This window comes from Solanum lycopersicum, chromosome 3 (assembly GCF_036512215.1).
Source record: "Solanum lycopersicum chromosome 3, SLM_r2.1".
NCBI classification, from domain to species: domain Eukaryota; kingdom Viridiplantae; phylum Streptophyta; class Magnoliopsida; order Solanales; family Solanaceae; genus Solanum; species Solanum lycopersicum.
Genome location: NC_090802.1, coordinates 22,646,619 through 22,667,699, shown reverse-complemented (window position 1 = coordinate 22,667,699; position 21,081 = coordinate 22,646,619). Strand labels below are relative to the sequence as shown.

The following is a 21,081-nucleotide window of genomic DNA, read 5'->3' as shown; positions in this document are numbered from 1 at the left end:
TTGATACTTTCATTGATGATCATTCTCGCAAGATTTGGGTATATCTTTTAAAATCCAAAGATCAAGTGCTTGATGTGTTTAAATAGTTTCAATCCTTATTTGAGAGACAAACGGGAAAGAAATTAAAATGTATTCGCACTGATAATGGTGGTGAGTATATTGGTTCCTTTGATAACTACTGCAAATTGCAAGGAATTCGTCATCAGAAGACTCCTCCAAAGACTCCTCAATTAAATGGTTTAGCAGAGGGGATGAACAAGACTTTAGTTGAGAGAGTCAGATGTGTGATTTCAGAGACTAAACTTCCAAATTCTTTTTGGGCTAAAGCACTTAACACTGTTGCTTATGTTATCAATTTGTATCCTGTTGTTGCTTTGGATGGCGTTGTTCCAAACAGATTTGATCAGGATGTTTCTTATGATAACTTGAAAGTGTTTGGGTGTAAAGCTTGTGTGCATGTTCCAAAAGATGAGAGGTCAAAATAGGATGTTAAAACTAAGCAATGTATCTTCGTTGGTTATGGTCAAGATGAGTATGGATATCGTTTTTATGATCCAATTGATAGGAAACTCATTAGAAGTCGTGTTGTTGTGTTCTTTGAAGATAAAACTATTGAAGATATTGACAAGACTGAGAAACTAGATTCTCATATTGATAAGAGCTTAGTTGATGTTGATCCAATTCCTATTATTGATACATCTTCTGCACATGAGGGAACCCAAGGTAATGATCCAGATAATAATCAGAGTGTAGAACATATAAATGTTTCTACTTATGATGTTGTGGTTGATAATCAACCAACTCATGGTTCGATAACCACTTCGAATGATCCAGAAACCTCTTGTAGAAGATCTACTAAAGAAAAGCGAAGCTCAACACGTTATTCTCCTAATGAATATATCCTCTTGATTGACATGGGAGAACCTGAAGATTATGATGAAGTCATGTTAGATACTCATAGATATAAGTGGAAAGAACTCATCGTAGACAATCATGAGTTTTGTAGAAGTGTGGCAGGTAGGAAGCCTGTCAAAAGTTACTTCACTTAAAGTCGAAGAAAATGAGAAATATATCAAAAGACACAAAGATTTAACGTGGTTTGGTCAATCTACCTACGTCCACAAAGGAGATGAGCAATGCACTATAAATATGACAGTACAAATACAGAGGAAAACAACCTCAACCAAATTCACTCGGAATACATGGGAGGTTCACACAAATGATAACGTATCAAGTTTGTGACCCATAAATTCTCCCCCTAACCAAAACTATCAAACCCCTTAAGACTATATTGTGAATGCTGATTAAGTTAAAAGGAACATTCCTATAGAGTCCTAAACCTTTTCCTACCAGATAAAGGATTAGTCAATCCAAAACCTTTTCCTAAAAGGAAAACCTATTTATGGTAAGAAATTTAGGGCAAATAAAACTCAACAAGTCTCTCCCTTGGCATGAATTTCTGACAAAATAAATTTGTCCACCTTCTTGACTTGATCTTCAATAACTTGCTTCTTCTCTCCATAATCTCCTATACAAAATTTATGTCACAACACAGAGAACACCTCTGAAACAATTTCTCCAACAAAATCTTCATTACTGTTAAAAAGGTTGCGGCTAGAACTACACCCGTCAAGATGAACACCTCCTTCTAACCTGGTTCAATCATCGATTATCAAACCACTAAACCTGACTCCATCATTGAATATGGCTCTGATACCACTTGTTAGGACCGAAAATAAGCATGTGTAAATCCGGAAGCTAGCAATGTAAACCTCGAAAGACCACGAGTAAGAACACAACGAGAAATATATTAAAAGACACAAAGATTTAACGTGATTCGATCAATCGACCTACGTTCACAAAGGAGATGAGCAATTCACTATAAATATGAGAGTACAAATACAGAGGGAAACAACCTCAACCAAATTCACTCGGAATACATGGGAGGTTCACACAAGTGATAACATATCAAGCTTGTGACCGATAAATTCTCCCCCTAACCAAAACTCTCAAAGCCCTTAAGACTACATTGTGAATGCTGATTAAGTTAGAAGGAATATTCCTCTATTTATAGAGTCCTAAACTTTTTCCTACCAGAAAAAAGATTACTCAATCCAAAACATTTTCCTAAAAGGAAAACCTATTTATGATAAGATATTTAGGGCAAATAAAACCAAACAGTACTTAGATATTCTTGTATTGGTGGCACAAGGTCTGGGTTTGGTTCTTGTATGTTGTTTTGTCTTTTTTGATCACTTTCGAGGCATTTCTATATATTTTGTATTGCTATATATAAACATCTATGGTATGTGTCCCTTTTTTTAATTATCGCGCTAACTGTATGTTTGTTTTTAACTTATCGCTTGTAGTTAGATATTTACCTACTAGGGGGTTTATCATAGGCGTTATCATGAACAATACATTTCCTATGAGTAGCTTTATATAAATTAATTTTGCAAACCCCTCTCAATTAATGGTATAAATGATTTTTATAAAGTGTGTGCTAAAACTATACATGTGGACAAAATAGGAAAAGAAACCCATATCAATGATAAGAAATTAAAAACTACACGTATTAAATCACCACAGTAAAACGCCATCGTATATCATATTTTATTATTAAAAGACAACTAAAATACTCGTGGTTGTAATTTTTAGAGTAACTAAGAATATTATCATTTTGTGTTTTACTTTCTCATGTTTTCAAACTGTCCTAATTATAAGCAATGCCATTCCTTAATCTTTGACACTATTTAAGCCTCTAATGTAACGACTGGTTAATTCAATGCCCCTATAATATTGTAGGCACTTTATTTTCATCTATTAATTCATCTCCATTGTTTTTGTTTGCATTGGCAGGTGTCTAAGAATTCATATCCCCTTTCCTTCCTGCCAGCTGGAAAAACCCAAAAAAATAAAAAAATAAACCCCAAAAAAAGATAAAATGGAAAAGCTTTTGGTTAATGTTTTCATGGTGACGTTGTTGGTGTGTTTAGGGCATAATGTAGAAGGACTTGGGGTTAATTGGGGTGACATCTCCTCCCACAAGTTGCCTCCTAAAGATGTAGTCAAAATGTTGCAAGAAAATGGGATTAAGAAGGTGAAGCTTTTCAATAATGATGAGACCATTTTGAATGCCTTGGCTGGAACTGGCATTGAGGTCATGATTGGTATCTCAAATCAACTCCTCAAGGATTTGGTTAATCCTGATGTTGCCAAGAAATGGGTTAAAGAAAACGTCACACGTTATGAGCCTAAGTCTCCTAAAGGAGTTAATATCACGTAAGTGCATCGTTTTAGCTTCATTCATCATTTGTCTCATTTGTCAACTTCATCTTGTACAAGAAGTAGCAGCCTAGTCGATATAAGTGACCAAAACCTAGAGTGACTCTAACTCTGTCCAACACGTTGATTGGACCAGGTTGTTCAACCTGTTTCACGTCTTCAACAGATGTCAGCTATTCGCCCTCCAACTTTAAATGTGCATAACTAGGCATTTAAATTTGTATAAAATTAAATAAGTAAACACATATGTCCTACGTGGCATAATACACATAGGACGCAAGTTTTAAGTGTACACCCAAAATTGAACGACATAAATGCAAGTTGAAACCAAGTTAAATGACACATTTATCTATCTGTTATGTTTATCGTTAAACATGATTCATAAATAATGTATTTATAATTGGTGCAGACTTGTAGGTGTTGGTAATGAGCCATTCTTGAGAGATTACAAGGATACATTGACAAATGTTACAGGGCCAGCATTAGAGAATATCCAAAATGCACTGAATGATGCTGGACTTGGTGACACCACTAAGGCAACTGTACCTCTAAATGCTGATGTTTACTTGTCACCAAGCTATAATCCTGTCCCTTCTGGGGGATTTTTTCGCGCTGACATTGTTGATCCACTCAACTATATTCTTAAGGTGTTGAACAAGAATAAAGCTCCTTTCATGGTCAATATTTATCCTTTTCTTAGTCTTTTCTATGGAAATGGTGCCTTCCCTTTTGACTATGCCTTCTTTGATGGCGTGAGCAATCCTCTTAAGGACAAAGATGGTGTTGAATACACCAACTGCTTTGATGCCAATCTTGACACTTGTGCAGCTGCTCTGGCTGGTGCTGGGTATGGCAACATGACCATTATGGTAGGAGAAATGGGATGGCCTACAGATGGAAACAATTATGCTAATGTGACATTGGCTGAAAAGTTTTATAAAGGATTTGTATCATATCTTGCTAAAGGAAAAGGTAGCCCACGTCGCCCTGGAAATGTTGAGGCGTACATATTTGCCTTATTTGATGAGGATAGGAAGAGCACACTCCCAGGAAACTTTGAGACACATTGGGGACTTTACTATGACGATGGAACGCCAAAGTTCCCTCTTGATCTACATGGAAATAAAAAGAATCTTGTGCCCGTGCCAAATGTAGAAAAACTCTCCAAAAAATGGTGTGTGATCAAGCCGGATGTTAAGAACTTTACAGATGTTATGACATATGCTTGTGACCGTGCAGATTGTACACCTCTTACTAATGGATCATCTTGCCAAAACCTTAATGACGCTGCCAAGGCTTCATACGCCGTGAATGCCTATTTCCAAAACAGCCAACAAAAAGATGATAGTTGTAATTTTGAAGGCAAGGCAACAGTAACCACAAAGGATCCATCACAAGGGACTTGCAATTTCACCATTGGCTTCAAGTCACTTACTTCTATTTCTCCTTCTCCTTCCCCTCTTCCTTCTTCCGATCACTCAGACGCTAAGGCTCCTTCACCATCATCATCAACTTCTCCTTCAACTCCAACATTTTTAGCCATGGGAATCTCTTTTCTTGTTTCAATATTTTTCATGTAGATGAATCATATTTTGTTACTTGATAATTTTTTATTCTACCCTTCAGGGATTCTTATTTTTGTGGAGAGTCGATATTTAAATGTTAATGTTTTTTCAAATAAACTGTATGGATGATGAGATGTTGCCTTCGGATCGGAAAGCACACTGATCATCTTTTTATTGTATGCGTACAGTGTAACACTATACATATATATATATAAAAAGGGGTAAGGAAAGTATATTTACGACTTGTAAATGTCGATGAATTGGTATGATATCATAGGATTAATGTTTTCGATGGGAAATTATATCAAGAAACACTTGGTATTACAAGTGTTGGACCAAATTAGTTAGAAGCAAACGCGAGCTTTAATTTGAGGAAGGCATATTTCATGTTGTATGTACTGATAGAGGCCCAATCTGACAGCTTCAATAGGAGGGTTGTTGCTGAAGCCTTGGTTTGTGAACTTCATTATTTCTACAACAATTGAGACAAATATTGAGTTAGGGTAATATAACCCTCTAGGTCATTTCTATGTTATTACCTTCTTTCCATATTAAGAGCGTTTCTATAGCGATCCCAAGTAATTTATGACTTGCTGGGATTGACCGTTCAGTTACCTTGTCATTCATTTGGATTTGGTGCAAGTCTCGGTATTTTGGAGCTTTTGAACTTGAATGAGAGGTCAAAAGTTTAGGAAGACGGTTTCATAAATTATGATGATTCAGTTAACTTCGAAACAGTTTGGTTTAAAAGGACCCTTGGTGCGGATCCCGAGCCCCTTTATGGAATTTGACTTAAAACAGAGTTTGGATGTGAGACTCACTTTTATCGAGAAACCCTTGGTTCATTTTAGAGGTTATTAGTTCTTGTAGTCTTACTCCTTTAACCACTAATGGAGTTTTTCTTGCTCCCTTGACCTCTAATGGAGTTAAATTGCTAGCTTTCCGAGCTTGAATTGTGGCCAATTTCGTGAAACAAGTTCAGTAAGCTCAATTAGTGTACTGACGGAGTCAATTTGGGAATTTCTCACGCCAATCCCATTTTTCGGAGATAATATCTCATATGGTTACTTAACTTTGCATACTTTCACTCAACTTTACTCTATAACTCAAAAATCACTCAACTATTAGTGTTTTACTTAGAAAGTCACTGAACTATTGATATTTTCCTTAGAACGTCACCCAACAAATTTCAATAATTTATTTTGTTAAAATCTAATTTTATTTAAAATTGTTTTCTAAGAATTAATAAGATATTTATTTTTATTTTCTTATTTATTGACCCTCTTTAAATATTGAATTACAATTTTTTTTTTTGAAAAACGAACAATAACATTTTTTTAGCATGTTTATTTCCAGACTTCCAGTAAAACATTTGCGAGAATAGAAAAACAATTTTTTCTCTTAATCGCTACTGTGTAAGTTTATATTTTAATTTGTCAATTGGACTATACGTTTTAAATAGCAATCTTTTACTAAATTAAAAGGGGTAGTAAAAAATATGCACAATAGCGATTTTTTATTATTTTAAAAAATATATATATTTCAATAGTTAATATTCAATAAATAGTTAAATTGCACATTTTTTTAAAATTAGTTTAAAATGAAATTGTATTTCAGCAAAATTTAATGAAGAAATTATTGAAATTAATTGGATGACTTTTTAAGTAAAATATCATTAATTGAGTGATTTTCAAAATAAAATATCAATAGTTGAGTGATTTTCGAGCGATAAAACAAAATTGAGTGACTTTCTAAGTAAACTAGTCAAAGTTGAGTGACCTATGAGATATTAACTCCCATTTTTTCGTTTTTGACTCAATTTTGGGTCCGGCTCCAATTGTTGTGCTTTTGATGTCAAAATGTCCCTATAGACGTTGTGATTCTATTTTTGATAGTGTGGTAATTTTCGAATGTTGTCCAAAAGGGTAAAGCTCCAGAATTATGATTTTGGAGCGTGTGTGGTCTGCTTCGAGGTAGGCTATGGCTTCTTGTCGTTTAAATTGAGCTCGAGACTGTGAATACATGTTAATTAGTTGAAATTGGTGATTGGGTAGTAGTTGATTCATGTTAGTTGCTTAGAAACCATATAAAAATGATCACATATATAGTATACACAAAAATATATACATTTCACAATTAAAATATCATGATGGAATAAAAGACAAGTAAGATTTTTATGATAAAAAGATATTTAAATCATATGGAGTTTGGCTAGAAGAAAAACAGTTGCTGAAGTGACAGCAGGAACAAAGATGTAATTAGGGATGGCTTGTGGAATAACACTTTGCTTGATGAATAATGTAATAAATGGGACACCAAACAAGTACAATAATACATCTTTGGCTCCCAACCCTGTAATTTTTGTCTCACGAATGATTTCTACAAGCATTTTGTGATACTCTTCCCTTTTCAATGATTTTCCGCTGCATATCTCATATTCCTGAAAATTAATTAAAATATCTTTAAGAGATGAACAACTATTTTTGTTACTAAATAAATTTCTACTTTCTCTATGTGACTTATCTTCCTTTTTAGTCAGTAAAAATGAATGACACATTAAGTAACAATTTAACTATAAAATATATATATATATATTCTCTTAATTAAATGATTTATAGCCACACAAGTTTCTAACTATCATTCATTTTGGATTGCAAGTTTTAAAAATCTTCTTTTCTTTTTTAAATTTCGTGTCAAGTCAAATTATCTCACATAAAATGAGAAGAAGGAAAGATTAGTATAGTTTATGTATGAAAAAACATAATTATTGTTAATTGTAAGATAAAAGTGTGATTTGCATGCTTACTTGGTGAAGTCGCTCAAGTGTGGCAATTTCTGGCACCCTTAACTGTGTGCACCCTAACTTTTTGTTGATATCTCTGCCACCCAAACAATATTATAACATGGATATAAAACACATTTAAATTTATTTTTCAGTTGAGATTAGATTAAAGCAAAAATAAAATGAAGTTTATAACACACAATTGTAATGTCCATTAAATTTGTAGGCTCTAATGACATGAAACACATTATCCTCCCTGTATAATAAAAATTGTATTTGTAAATTAAATTGAGCCTTTGGAAAATTATAGGTGGCATTTTTAAAAAATGAAAAAATTTCAATAGTTTAGAGTTTAATTATGTGCCTTCATTCTACTCTTTGAAATCATCTTATGTACCATATTTACTTTATTGAATACATATATATTACTCACTCATATACAGAATCTGATTACCTATAGTTGAATTTGTTATAAGATTTAGGATATATACATCAATTTAACCTCGTGTTTAATGTATTACTAATAATTACATATGTTTGCAAATAAATCAAATAAAAACATTAATGGAAGGAAAATAAATTCAACAAGATTCGAATGAGATTAGTCGTTTCAGATCTAGAGATTTTTAATTATGAAAATACTTGAGAACAAATTACAGTACCATATACACAAAGTCAAATTCAAAATTCAAACCCCGTGTTCTGCAATTTTATTTTATTTTATTTTATATATTCTCTTAATTTGTCTTTGTTTAATTTTTTAGGTATATTCTTTTGAATTTAGTCTTCTTATTTTCATTTTCATTGTTCATTTTGTTTCTAAATAACACTTTTTTATGTATTAACTTGAAGAAATTCTTTTACAATGATGAAAATATTATTATTAAACTTGAAATTGAGGTAAAAAAATATTTTGAAGAAATAAGATAGATTAAATTTTATTGAATTAAAAATCAAGAAATCCTTTTAACAATATATATTGAATTGAAGTTTCTTTCTTTGATTTCATGGAATTTCTTTCACTTTTCAACACTATTCTAAAGAGATAAAAACTAATTAAATTGGACTTATTGATTATTCTTTTTTTCTAAAATGACCAACCTAGTTAATTTAAATTTAGCAGGTTAAGTTAGTCTATCTCTTCTGCCCTATAATTTTTGCATGTTTGCCTCTTCAGAACTCCCTTAGTTGAAATCATAGCTTTGTCACTGCTCATATGCATGTATCTTGAATACATGCGAATCAAATTAAGTGTAATTTATTTTCATATATATAATATCTAAGCGTGATTTACATATATTTGGAATATATTGACTCTCTCCCTGTGTATCATTATTTGAAAATGTATTTGATATTAAGGATACATGTAGTAGTATTAATTTTGACTCTCTTGCTTGTCGTTCTCCCTTTGTATTTGTATTTCATAATGTATATGGTATCAAATCAAATGAAATATGGAGTAGTGTATTTGACTTAAAATTATTACTAAGTGAAAGAATACATCATTATTTCAAACTATAGAGCGGATTAGAAGAAGTTAAAAGAATGAAGAAAGTTGTATTCATTATATTACAATACAAACAGAGGAGGTAAATGATGCCATAGAAGGTCTAGAGTGTGGAGTAGACAAGACACATCAATAAAAGCATTTTCAGACAAATTTTTGTATGATAGTATTGTTAAGAGTTTCCATGGAGACCTTAAAAGCGACTACTAAAGCCACAGAGGTCACTAGTCAGAAATTGATGCAAGAGATTTTGGCAAAAACTGCTCAACAAGAGTAGTAGAACAAAACTTATCCTAGTGTATTGTATGCCAAATGTGATGCACTTTCTAGATTGGAGTTTTGAGGTAGTGCATTCCACAATGCTTGCAAGTGACTTTAATGTTGTTCTCAATTGAGAAGAAAAGTTTGGTGGCTTACCCTCCAAAATTATATAAAGACCTATTCTTATAGTAATTTATTAGATTTAAACTTAAAAGGTAGTCCTTTCACTTGATGAAATGGAAGGGCACTTCAAAAGTGGGCAAACGACTTTAAAGTTAATTACAAGTGAATCAGCAAAATTATATTCTATGTTGATGACATATACGTGTCAAAATGTGTTTGACCCAATCCAATTCAGCCCAATTCTAATGGGCTAGAGAGTTAAATAAATTGGGGCGGACTGATCCTTTTAAATAAAGGGCCAATAAAATAGCGACCCAATCCAGCCCTAAGTGGGGGACGGGTTGGCTCTTCAACCAAAAAATGAATAATATTACTCTCTTAGAAATAGTATAAAATGTTTACGTCTATGAACACGACATTAATTCATACAAAAATTCATTTATTAATCACACACTTCAGTGAATACTTACAAAAATACATGTATGAATCATACACTTAAATGAATACTTACAAAAACACATATAGCCTACGTAAAATTTAGCGGATAAATGTTGATCATTCCATCATTTCTCCGACAAAAAACTAGCTAGTTTAAAAGATCTCCAGCAACACCAAGGCAGTCTAAATACTTAACAAATCTAAATTTCTAGATATTACATGACTCATTAATTAATGTTTTACAACTCCGCTTCTACTTTCACCATCGATCACATTTGAATCAATATGTGATATTATTTCCTTAAGAAGTTCATCTTCATTTACAATTCACCATGCAAAATGATATTGCAAAATACTTGAGTTTTTAATTTTTAAAATATTTATTCATAAAATCTTTTCAAATAAAACACTATTAAAAATATATATAAAATATTTTAAAGAATTAATAGACCACGGGCTAGCCGGCCTCATAGGCTTGCGGGTTGGGCCTACGAGGCCAACGGGGCAAATGGGGCGGGCTAAAAAGCTTCGTTATAAATGGGCCAAAAATTTTAAACCCAAACCCATTTATTTCAAGAGTTGGGTTGGGCCAACCTCGCGGGCCAAACCCATTTTGACCTCTAAGTTGATGATGATTAAAGTGCGAAAATAAGATTGGAATGTAAAAGAAAATGTGTTGCAATAATTGAAGGTTGATGAAAAAGTGCATCAGCGAGAGTTGGAAATTAATAAGTGCTTCAACAAATTGAAAGATCATGACAAATGTATCAAAAATTATATATATATATATGTATGTATATATAACTTTAACACTGTCCCACACATCTATTGACACAATGTGTTACTATCATATATATAATGTTGATAGATTAAAGCTTAATAATATGGAAGCTAAGATTACACTTACTCAACTGTTTGGCAGACTGCACGGCAAAATTGTGCTAAGTTCCATTTCTCAGTGTTGTTAAAATGAGTCAAGTAGCAATTGTCTATTATTGGACCAATATTATCACTCTGCTCACCATTTGCTGCAAAAAAAAAAAAAAGCAAAAATATTAAGTACAAAAATAGACATGAAAAGAAATGAGGTGTGCAACATAGAGAGAAAGAAGATAGACCAAATTTCTCGAGGGATTGTCCCATGATATGCAAATCTTAGATAAGACAAAAGTGAAGATGAAATGATAAAGAACAAAGACTTATATATACACATTACCTCAAATTATCTATTAATGTAAAATGAGACTTGAAAAGGAGGAGGAGTATATCTTGAGCATGAAGCAAAAACACTCAAGACACTTTTCTATGTACAAATTGATACATATGACTTTTGGTAGCCAAGGAAGGAATGTTTCATCGTTACTCTAACATTTGAGACAACCAAAAGACTATGCATGCCTAAATACTTTATTTCAACTTGAATGAATGGACTATAACTTTAATTTTGCCTCAAAGAAGAATCTACTAATTTCTTTTTCCAAGTCCAATTAAGAGTATGTTTGGTTTCTAATTTATTTTCTCATGTTTGTTTGGTGATTGAAAAATATTTTCTAGTATATAATTGGTGAATGAAAAAGATTTCTTTTTACAAAATATCTTCTATTTTTTTGCTAAAGAGTAGAAAAATACTTTTTAGGACAATAGTTTATGACCTGAAAATCAACTCTGATAATTGATTGGCACCCAACCCTAACAACCAATTTGTGATTACCCCTACTCCTGACAAGAGACCCGATAATCGAAGTGGGACCCAACCCTAACCATGACCTGAATCGAAACACAACCCGAAGACCCAACTAAGGACCTAACCCTGACTCTCGACCCAAGACCCAGCATTTGAACTCAAATATGATCCCGACACCCGAATTCGATCGCAAATCGAGACCAAACTTTCGAGATGAGATCCAACTTCGCCATTCGTCCCTGACATCCGACCCAATTCAAAATCCAAATTCAACACCTGATATAAGACCCGACCTTCGAGATTCAACCCAAAAACTGACTCAAAACCCCATCCCAACACATAATTCGAGACCTGACCCCGTCATCCAATCTTAAATTCGACCTAATCCTAACTCGAGATACTCGACTTATCCTGCTAACAGCCTATGAATGTGCGCTTGTCGGAAATCATCTTCAATCTTCAATTCCTAGTGCGCTGATTCGAGAACAAGCTCACTTTCATTCGCTTCCTACTGCTCTCTGGTCCAATTGCTGTTTTTGTTTTTGTATTTCTGATTTATCCACTAGGTCAGTCTGGTTGGTTCTTTGCACCTAGTTTTGGTGTAGCAGCGACTCAATCTGGAACTCAAGAGTTGGTTCTTGAATGGTGAAGTCGAATTCAGAATTAACATCCGGATTCAATACCCAAAACATAAGTTAGGACAAAAAATTAAGGTGTCAGGTTCAAAGAGATTTTGGTATGATTTTCCGTACATCTTAAGGAAAGTCAATTTCCTTTAAAAAAATGATTTGGAAAACATTATCCAAAAAATTCAAACCAACCAAATATGAGAAAATTAAAAAATATTATTCTTCGTACCAAACACACCTATGAAAGAAAGCCACATGCCTTTTAATCTGAAATCCATCACATGAACCCAAAGCAACAAGAAGTAAATATCATAAACACACGAATTTGAATCTAGTACAATCTTTTCTAATATTTCTTTTTTTCTATCGATCGGCTTAGTTTTTCTTTCTTGATAACATTCTAAAAATCTTATTTTTTTGTTTATATGACCTAAAATTCATGTCTATAGCTCTTCAAAATAAGGACCATACAAGAATACTTACACGCATTAAATCTATAAACATCGAGTCTTGCTTGCCAACTGAGTAAATGACAGATCCAATTATCAGGGCAAAATCAATTCTTCTAAAGACATTATTAGCCTCTTTGGGTCCAATTCATTCTTTCTAATTGTAGTACAAGTACACCATCTCTTATTGCATCCAAAATGCCAAATATATACTTAATTTTACAGATAGCAACTTTCTGTAACCTTCGCTCATTGAACTCTTTGAGAATTAGAAGCTAAAATTGTACAACTTTGTACGTATGCGTTGAACTTAGCCGAGCAAGCTATTCCAGTGTTGTTTAAGAATCTCATGTGCCTTGAAGCAAGGGACTGCCTGCAGTTCAGTGTTCCCATTTAAACAATCCTGCCTTACAATACCCAGCCTCACCAAAGTACTTCTGGCTTTGTCTACAGGCATTTTAACCTGCACATAAATGCATCAGTGTCGAGATGGAAAAATAGATACGGGAGACCTTGTATTTATTCCAGTATGTCATCCCGATCCTCCTCTACTGCACAAAGTTTCATTCAAACACGTGTACTTGTTTAAAACTAATGTTTTAATTCTGTCCGAGAATGAATGCCCCTCACTTGTGCTGACATTATCAACACATCGGATCCACGTCACTTGCCAAATTAAAAAAATATTGAAGTATGAAAACAAAAATTTTAAGAATAAAATTAAAACTTATTCTAGGAAATCCCCTGCATTTCGTTCTTCCCCCGTCTGTACAATATCTTAGGAAACAAGCTCATTCCAAGTTAAGAGAGATCCATACAATACAAGCATACTTCAGTTGTTCACACAACAAATTCTCAGCATTTAATTCACTCAAGTTAACACAGGATTGGAGGAACACGCCAGAGGGGTTTTCATCACCGAGGCTAATAGACAACCATCATTCAATATCTTTACATGTTGACAGTGTGACGGTCACTTTGATTTGTCCTATTGCCTTTATTTGTGATCTTTTTTCTTTGTGAATCAGGAGAGGATGAATAGGAAAAATTAAGTGGAAGGCTGTTTAGTGGTGGTGGGGAGAGAAAGAAGAAGAATATGGGAGGATTTGCGGAATTTCTTCTTTTTCTTTTATTATTATTTGTTTCTGATTTTAATACTTTTTCCGCCAAAATATTACTTTCACGGGCTTTTAAGCGTGCGTAACTGCACAGTTTATACAACCCAGCAAACCAAATGCTACACAAGCTTCGTCAATGATCCAAGGGACTTAAAATACTACTTCTCAGTTCTGGACACGTACGTGTTTAAATAAAACTGTGTAGTTGAGGGGTCGGGATGACAAACCGGAAAAGTATAAGGGTCACCAAGGCTATGCTGCCAAAATACAACTACAAAATAAATAAATCACCAAGTTACCTTTTCTCCAATAGATCATAAATAAACTTCTCACATCTGGCTCCGATACTTCTAGCACAACTTTCCTGCAATCAAATTATTTTTAACAAGACCTCAGATCGTTAAATTCAACAGAAGTTTGTAACCAATTGGTAATCTTTGCTTAAGTGATAATTACAAGCACGTGCCTACACCTTCAAGGCCTTTCACATGTAAAGCTAAGGAGCTACAAGCATTTGGATTACTTGTGATAAGTGGGAAGCATCAATGCACCTACTAACTGCTTAATCATATTCTTCAAGTGTAAACAAAACTTTTATCTGCCAACTTTCTTCATAACCTTCAGAGTTTTTTAAGAAGTGACAACCGAATTCATAACCTGACACTTCATCCTATCACCATGTTCTCCTATCATAGTGTAATTCATGTACACCTAAATAATCATGTAACTAGAAGAGAAGAAGATCAATCGAGCCAAAGTGCACCTGAGGTGCATGTTGTGCGGAATTTGAGATAATACGAGAAAATATAAACGCGAAAAACAAGATAACAGATTTACGTGGTTCACCAATAAATTGGCTACGTCCACAGGAAGAGAGGGAGCAGTTTTATTATGGAGAGGCAAAAACAGAATTACAGAATAGGGTTTCCCATAGCGTCTATATATAGTGCTAAGCTACGCCCTAACAGGCTTGGGCCCAACATACAGAATCAACAGAAAATTAAGGGCCCAATACAACAACATTGTATACCGTCGGGCCGGGGGCGTCTCCGCCCCCCGGACCCCCAGGCCAGGGGGTGCGTCGCCCCCCTGGACCCCCTGACTCGCTGACCGGGCAGCGAGACCCCCGTCCTTTCTGTTTGTAGCGGGTCCGATTCAAGGCATTCAACAGTGCAATACTTCCTTTTTCACATAATGGTGTCTGTAAAAATCCTTAGCGGCTATGACAATTAAAGGAAGTGATGGAATCCAGAAATTCAATTAGGCTTAAAATATTGACATCACAAGAATGAAAAACAAAATCGCGAGAAAACAGAGAACACCACTAATACATATGCATTATCCAAGAAGCGATCACAGCACTTGAAACCACCATATTAGGAAGCTCTTCTTAATTTCTTTCATTCCTGTAGGACAGGCAACCCCTCAGGGATTCTAGATCCAATTCAAGCTCCCACTAAGAGTAGGAAGAAGACTTAATTAGATTTCAAGGTTTCATGTGTTTTTCATCTTGTATTTCAAACATACTTAGAACAAAAACAATTAACATCTTTGTAACAGAACAAAGTTTAAGAACATTTTCACAACTAGAAAATTAAAACTAGTAGCGAAACTAGAATCAGAAACAGATTTAAAAAAAATATATGAAATATTTTTGTTAAAAAAGAATTGTTGTTAATATGTGTCTAAAAAATCTTACTGATTCCAACAAACTTTGCAGAAGTTACCAAGTTTAATGAACCAGTGAAGAACAAAAGAATAGAAGAACTGAAATTAATTCACAAATCTAAAGTTTGTAAAACACGTACCAGAATCTAGAAAATTTTTAATAGGAAAAAGATCAAGTCCAGTGAATTCACAGTGTCCCCTTGAGGAAATTATTCCCCTCTAGTATCCGAGGTTTGATTTGGAATATGACCTCCCAGGGTTAAATGATCTCAATCACCAGAGTATAGATACCAAATACTCTGGTGTCAGCGAACCACTCAACGGCAGTAAAGTACACTTAAAATACTAGATTTAGTAGTTGAAGAAGAAGTCCATAAGTTCTATTTAAAATGAGAGGAAATCCCTCAATTTATAGAAAACAAAGGATAGTGCGAAAAAGTTCTTATTGTGCCTTACCGGAAAGGTCTCAAATCTTTGGAAAAGTCACAATCTTTCAGAAAGGTTGTCACCTTTCATAAAAGTCACAACTTTCCACAAAAGTCATAACTTTTCATAATAGTCGCAACTTTTCATAAAAGTCACAACTTTTCATAAAAGTCGCAACATTTCATAAAAGTCACAACTCTTCATAAAAGTCGCAACTCTTCATTTTCCATTCACACCTTTTTAAAATCCATCAATCCCCCGCATGAATGGGGGATGGCTCGAAGAAAAAGAAATGGACAAGTATGTGTACTTTACAAGCAAGAATTAATTGCATCTGGATAAGTAGGTTTCCCCTTGGACTTTCCGTAGTGAACATATGTCGGATATACTCGGTCAATCGGTAGATGCGATATCTTTGAACCGTCGAACTTTGGTGTATACCTAGACAACCATATGTCACACAATTAATCCTTTACCATTTATGGTTCTTACGGTTGTGTTGTTTTAGCCATGAACACCTTCTGGTTTCATGAGTGTATAGAGAGATGGGCTTTTGACAATCATCATCTTTGAAGCGGCTTACACTTCACACTCACATAGGTGATTCTAACCGTGTTATCGCGTAGATACACTATTTGGTCAACTCTGCCAAACTTAGCAAATCATTAAAACTATTAAGCTTTATTAACTCATTAACAAGCCTTAATGTTGTATCCTTGTCCCTGAGCATTGTCTTCATCATGAGAATGGATTGAGTTTATTGACAATACCGAACCGTCATTCACAACTTTGTTTTTCTCCTTGAATCTAGCTCTTGGAATCTCCAGTATGCTAGATAGAGTTACCGCCATGATGACTTGTCCTAAGCCGTAAATTCATTCCCTTAGATGATCTTTTAACTTTCTCTCTAGTTAGGTCTTTTTGTAAGTGGATCCGACACATTATCCTTTGACTTTACATAGTCAATTCTGAAATTCCACTAGAGAGTAGTTTTCTAACAGTATCATGTCTATGTCGTATATGACGAGACTTTTCGTTATACGTCATGCTCCATGCCCTACCTATTGCATCTTGACTGTCAAAGTGTATGCATACTAATGCCAATGGTTTGGGCCAAAATAGAATATCTATCGAGAAATTCCGGAGTCTTTTAACTTATTCACCGATCTTAACTAGAGCACCTAGCTCAAAGATCATTGTAGAGCTAGCGATACATGTCTCTTTTGAATTATTTCTAAGAGGCTGCTCCTCTACCAATAGTAAATACATATCCACTCGTGAATTTTACTTCATTCTTCCGATGATTTAATTTGCATCACTATATCTTTCAATATTGTGGGATATTGTTATAATGCAAGACATAGTTTTAAGTATTATTTTAAATACTCCAAACTCTATTTATTGTCATCTAATGAATTTATTTGGGATCACTTCTGAACGGACTCAGTTTAAAATAGCAAATGCTATATGTGATCGCACACACTATATGGACATCATGCTTCCCAAAAATCTTGCACAATCCAATTGTGAGTCACGTTTGTTTTTACTCTTTTGAAATGCAAAGCTCACATTTATTGGATACTTGACAATATTGACATTCAAATATTTGAACTAGTTAAGTACATTTCAATGCAATGAGACCGTGAAAATGCTAAACATTATGGAGTTCTACGAATTCTTATATCTAAGATCGCATTAGCAACTCCAATAATTTTCATTCCAGTTGCTTTATAGCATATGTTTAGTAGCATTTATGTCATTAATGTCTCTATTGATGATCAACATATCATCAATATACAAACAAACAATGACCTTATGATTTTAATGTGAACACATTTATCACTTCCATCATTCTTCAATCCATTTGCGGACAAGGTTTGATTGAATTATGTCATTATTTTGGTGCTTCCATAATGTGACTTAACAAGTTCACATACTTTCTTTTATTTACCATGTACCACAAAACCTTCGAGTTGTTCCATGTAAATTTCTTCCTCCAATTCTACATTTAAGAAAGTTCTTTTCACATTCATTTGATGAATTTGGAGGTCATATACCACAGTAATAATTTTTGCATCCGAATGGATGTAATTCTAATTACTAACGAGTATATATATCGACAAGATCAAAATCTTATTTTTTTTTCTAATGCCTTTGACACAAAATCTTGCTTTATATTTTTCAACAGTTCCATCAACGGTTATTTTTCCTTCTAAAGATTCATTTTGAACCCAAAGGTTTATTTTCTTGAAGAAGATCAATTAACTTTCAATATTGTTTATTGACACCATCTTTCCAAAGGATGAGTCTACAGAAGACACAGAAAATGTTACAAAATCATATTCGAAGGAAGTAAATGTCCTTTAACATTTTACTAAGCCTCTGAATCTCTTTATTAAGTACATTATCCTTTTCATTTCCTAGGCTTTTACACCCTTCTCTAGACTACTCAAGTCTAATTTTACATTCCACAATCATAGGTCCAATTTTAATTCTTTTAGTAATAGGATTTTGGACTTTGACTAGATACCCCACACTTTGAAATATTTCAAGTTGGATTTCCTTTCTTTCCATTTGTCATATGGAAAAGATTGTATTCTGATCAAACAAAATCGCTTTCTTTCTAAAAGGACAAAACTTTTTGTTGATCCCTTTTGCTGTAAGGATAGTTCCTCCACACAAGTTTTGTGTAAACCCAAACATATAAATAATGCATCCATCATTTCTTCCAACGTTCGGTTTTTAATTAGATTGAGGTGAATATGGCAGTAGTTTGATATTTCACTTTTCAAACATAGTTCTGCACAATGAGATTTATACTCTCCAGTCTTATCACTTCTTATATATTTTTTCACACTGATTTTCAACTTCGATATTACATTGTCTAGACATTTCTATTGCTTCATCCTTACCATTTAGCAAACAGACATAGTCATTTCTAATGAAATTCTCAATAAAAGTAACAAATATTTTTTCCCACCATGAGATGGTGTTAACTTCATATCATAAATGTCAGTGTAAATCAATTCTAAGAGATTAGAATTCCTTTCAACAAATTTTGTAAGAATGCTCAACATACTTAGATTCCACAAAAACTTAACATTTTTATTTATTGCACTCAAAGTTAGGCAAAACTTCTAAGTTGATCAGTTTTTCTTACAAGGTTTTGTAATTGACATGCCCCAAGTGTTCATGTCACAAACATTGACTCAAGCAAGTAAGAACAAATAAAAATATTGAGTTTGAAAAGCTATTCGCGAGGTAGCTTTTTCCTCACTAATATTTTATTTCTATTTCTTACAATTTTGTGTGTTACAAACATTATTTAGATTAAACAAGACTTTAGTTGAGAGAGTTAGATGTGTGATTTCAGAGACTAAACTTCCAAATTCTTTTTGGGCTGAAGCACTTAACACTGTTGCTTATTAGAGTTTGGTTTTGAGTTTCCTCTGTGAATGTTGACTTTTCTGTCAGTTTCAGGCATTGGTCAGTAGCAGGGCGGTCCACATACGAGTAGGATCCTATTTCACATCCACTACTGTTGAGCACATTCTGGATCTTGGGAGCACATTGAGTATTCCATTCTTTTATATAGTCGGGTTAAGCCCCTAACTTTATTTACATTACTTTTAAAGTGTCATAGAGGCTCCATAAATAGTGTCGAGTTATGTTTTGGGGGTGAGGTACTCATTGACATCGCGAATAGCTTATATTTTTGTCATTATGTTTAGAGGAATGTTTGGCCATAAAGGGCCGCTTGTTATTCTGAATTTTTCAACCAAAAACAGAAGATTTACATTTGTACCACACTTTCAAAATCTATTCTTTTCATAAAATAAATTAATGAATTGAGACACATGAGCAAGGTAGAGATCAGGTCTACGTACACTCTACTCTCCCTATACCCGACTTTGTGGTACTATACCAGATATGCTATTGTTTTTGTTCAGATACATGGGAAAGGTGGCCTGTTTCCTCACCAAAATCAAAGTTTTCTTGGTGCAAGTTGGAACGTTTAGGGTACCGTTAACGTCTCATTCCACTTTGGAGAGTGAAACCCAAATTGCTTACCACCTTGAGGGGGTGTGGATGAGGAAGAAGTCAAAGGAATATCATTAAGACTATTATGTAAAATATTATTGTGGATTATTTGAAAGTTAAGATATTAATTGGATAAAAAAATATGAATAATTTTCAGACTTTGTACAGCCAAAAGCTCCTATATAAGGTTCCCTTTTGTATACTGTAACAACTAATTTGAATAAGAGTTCCGCTTTCCTCTTCTATTTCAGAAAAATTATCTACACGAACCTGAATAATATGGCGCTGGACTGAGATGCACTCTTCCAGTCAACAGATATTGGCAAAGTAAGAAGATAATCAGTATTCAGAGCTGATGTCAGCCTCAGATCTCTAGCAGACAATTCTTCAAATCCAGCATTAAAAAGAAGCTGCAGGAAGATATTAAAAGCGACTGGATACGGCAGTTCTACAAGAAATTTCAGATGGCAAGTCATATATAGTTAAGAAAAATCAATGTCCACTAACCGTTATCATGAGAAAACCCATGTAAAAAGCTAAAGCATATAATATTAAACACTGCAAGAGTTCTAATAGATATATGATGTATAGGTGTGACATTTTTGCCGGTATCATAGATCTCTTGCTTCAGCTCAACAAAGCACTGTTTTTGAGTTCAAATAGTTCTCATTTCCCTAAAGCATTTTTTAATAAAATCAACAGTGATTCTGTCCTTGTCTTTTGTCATGTTGCCTAAATTATAAGCAGTCTAAAGTCTAAACCCATATCAAATTTCCTCATGTTTTTTCAGCCTTTCATTTTTTCTGTATTTCCATTATAAGAGTAAGCTTTTAGACAAACAAAATTAGGATAGTAATTCGGCAAAAAAACAAGATGCACCATATTTTTATCAACATTCTGCTCCAAATTTGTGTATTTATTTGATGGTGTATATTGATGAACCGGTACACCGACAATGATCAAGGTGGTATCATTAATTTAAAGCAACATTTCTTTCATTCAGCATTTTCGAACTAAAGACCTCGACAGACTGAAGTATTTTCTAGGTATTGAGGTTGCTCAGTTTAGATCAAATAATGTTATTTTTCCGACATAAGTATGCTTA

The 21,081-nt window shown here is 33.8% G+C and overlaps 3 protein-coding genes across 3 annotated transcripts; 1 reads left to right on the top strand and 2 right to left on the bottom strand.

The window, feature by feature from the left end:
* The first annotated feature begins 2,842 nt into the window (after positions 1 to 2,842).
* Positions 2,843 to 5,100, top strand: LOC101251068 (glucan endo-1,3-beta-glucosidase 8-like). The gene is made up of 2 exons (XM_004234726.5): positions 2,843 to 3,282; positions 3,695 to 5,100. The coding sequence occupies exons 1-2, from the start codon at positions 2,945 to 2,947 to the stop codon at positions 4,863 to 4,865; spliced, it is 1,509 nt and encodes a 502-aa protein (XP_004234774.1). The 5' UTR covers positions 2,843 to 2,944; the 3' UTR covers positions 4,866 to 5,100.
* Positions 5,101 to 6,921: 1,821 nt separating this feature from the next.
* Positions 6,922 to 11,168, bottom strand: LOC101256163 (uncharacterized). The gene is made up of 4 exons (XM_004234804.5): positions 11,080 to 11,168; positions 10,869 to 10,989; positions 7,657 to 7,729; positions 6,922 to 7,290 (listed from the first exon to the last, which is right to left on the bottom strand). The coding sequence occupies exons 1-4, from the start codon at positions 11,102 to 11,104 to the stop codon at positions 7,042 to 7,044; spliced, it is 468 nt and encodes a 155-aa protein (XP_004234852.1). The 5' UTR covers positions 11,105 to 11,168; the 3' UTR covers positions 6,922 to 7,041.
* A 1,486-nt stretch (positions 11,169 to 12,654) lies between these two features.
* LOC138347750 (uncharacterized) lies at positions 12,655 to 20,782 on the bottom strand. Its single transcript, XM_069296059.1, has 3 exons — positions 20,247 to 20,782; positions 14,141 to 14,205; positions 12,655 to 13,186 (listed from the first exon to the last, which is right to left on the bottom strand). Exons 1-3 carry the CDS (start codon positions 20,450 to 20,452, stop codon positions 13,182 to 13,184), a joined length of 276 nt encoding a protein of 91 aa, XP_069152160.1. The 5' UTR covers positions 20,453 to 20,782; the 3' UTR covers positions 12,655 to 13,181.
* Between the last annotated feature and the right edge of the window lie 299 nt (positions 20,783 to 21,081).

Coding starts and splice junctions, on each gene's coding strand:
- LOC101251068 (XM_004234726.5), top strand. CDS start 2,945: ATGGAAAAGCTTTTGGTTAATGTTTTCATGGTGACGTTGTTGGTGTGT. Junction 3,283..3,694: donor CCTAAAGGAGTTAATATCAC/GTAAGTGCATCG, acceptor TAATTGGTGCAG/ACTTGTAGGTGTTGGTAATG.
- LOC138347750 (XM_069296059.1), bottom strand. CDS start 20,452: ATGACTTGCCATCTGAAATTTCTTGTAGAACTGCCGTATCCAGTCGCT. Junction 14,206..20,246: donor TCCAGCGCCATATTATTCAG/GTTCGTGTAGAT, acceptor ATTTGATTGCAG/GAAAGTTGTGCTAGAAGTAT.
- LOC101256163 (XM_004234804.5), bottom strand. CDS start 11,104: ATGGGACAATCCCTCGAGAAATTTG. Junction 10,990..11,079: donor ACAATCCCTCGAGAAATTTG/GTCTATCTTCTT, acceptor TTTTTTTTGCAG/CAAATGGTGAGCAGAGTGAT. Junction 7,730..10,868: donor GCAGTCTGCCAAACAGTTGA/GTAAGTGTAATC, acceptor TTTGGGTGGCAG/AGATATCAACAAAAAGTTAG.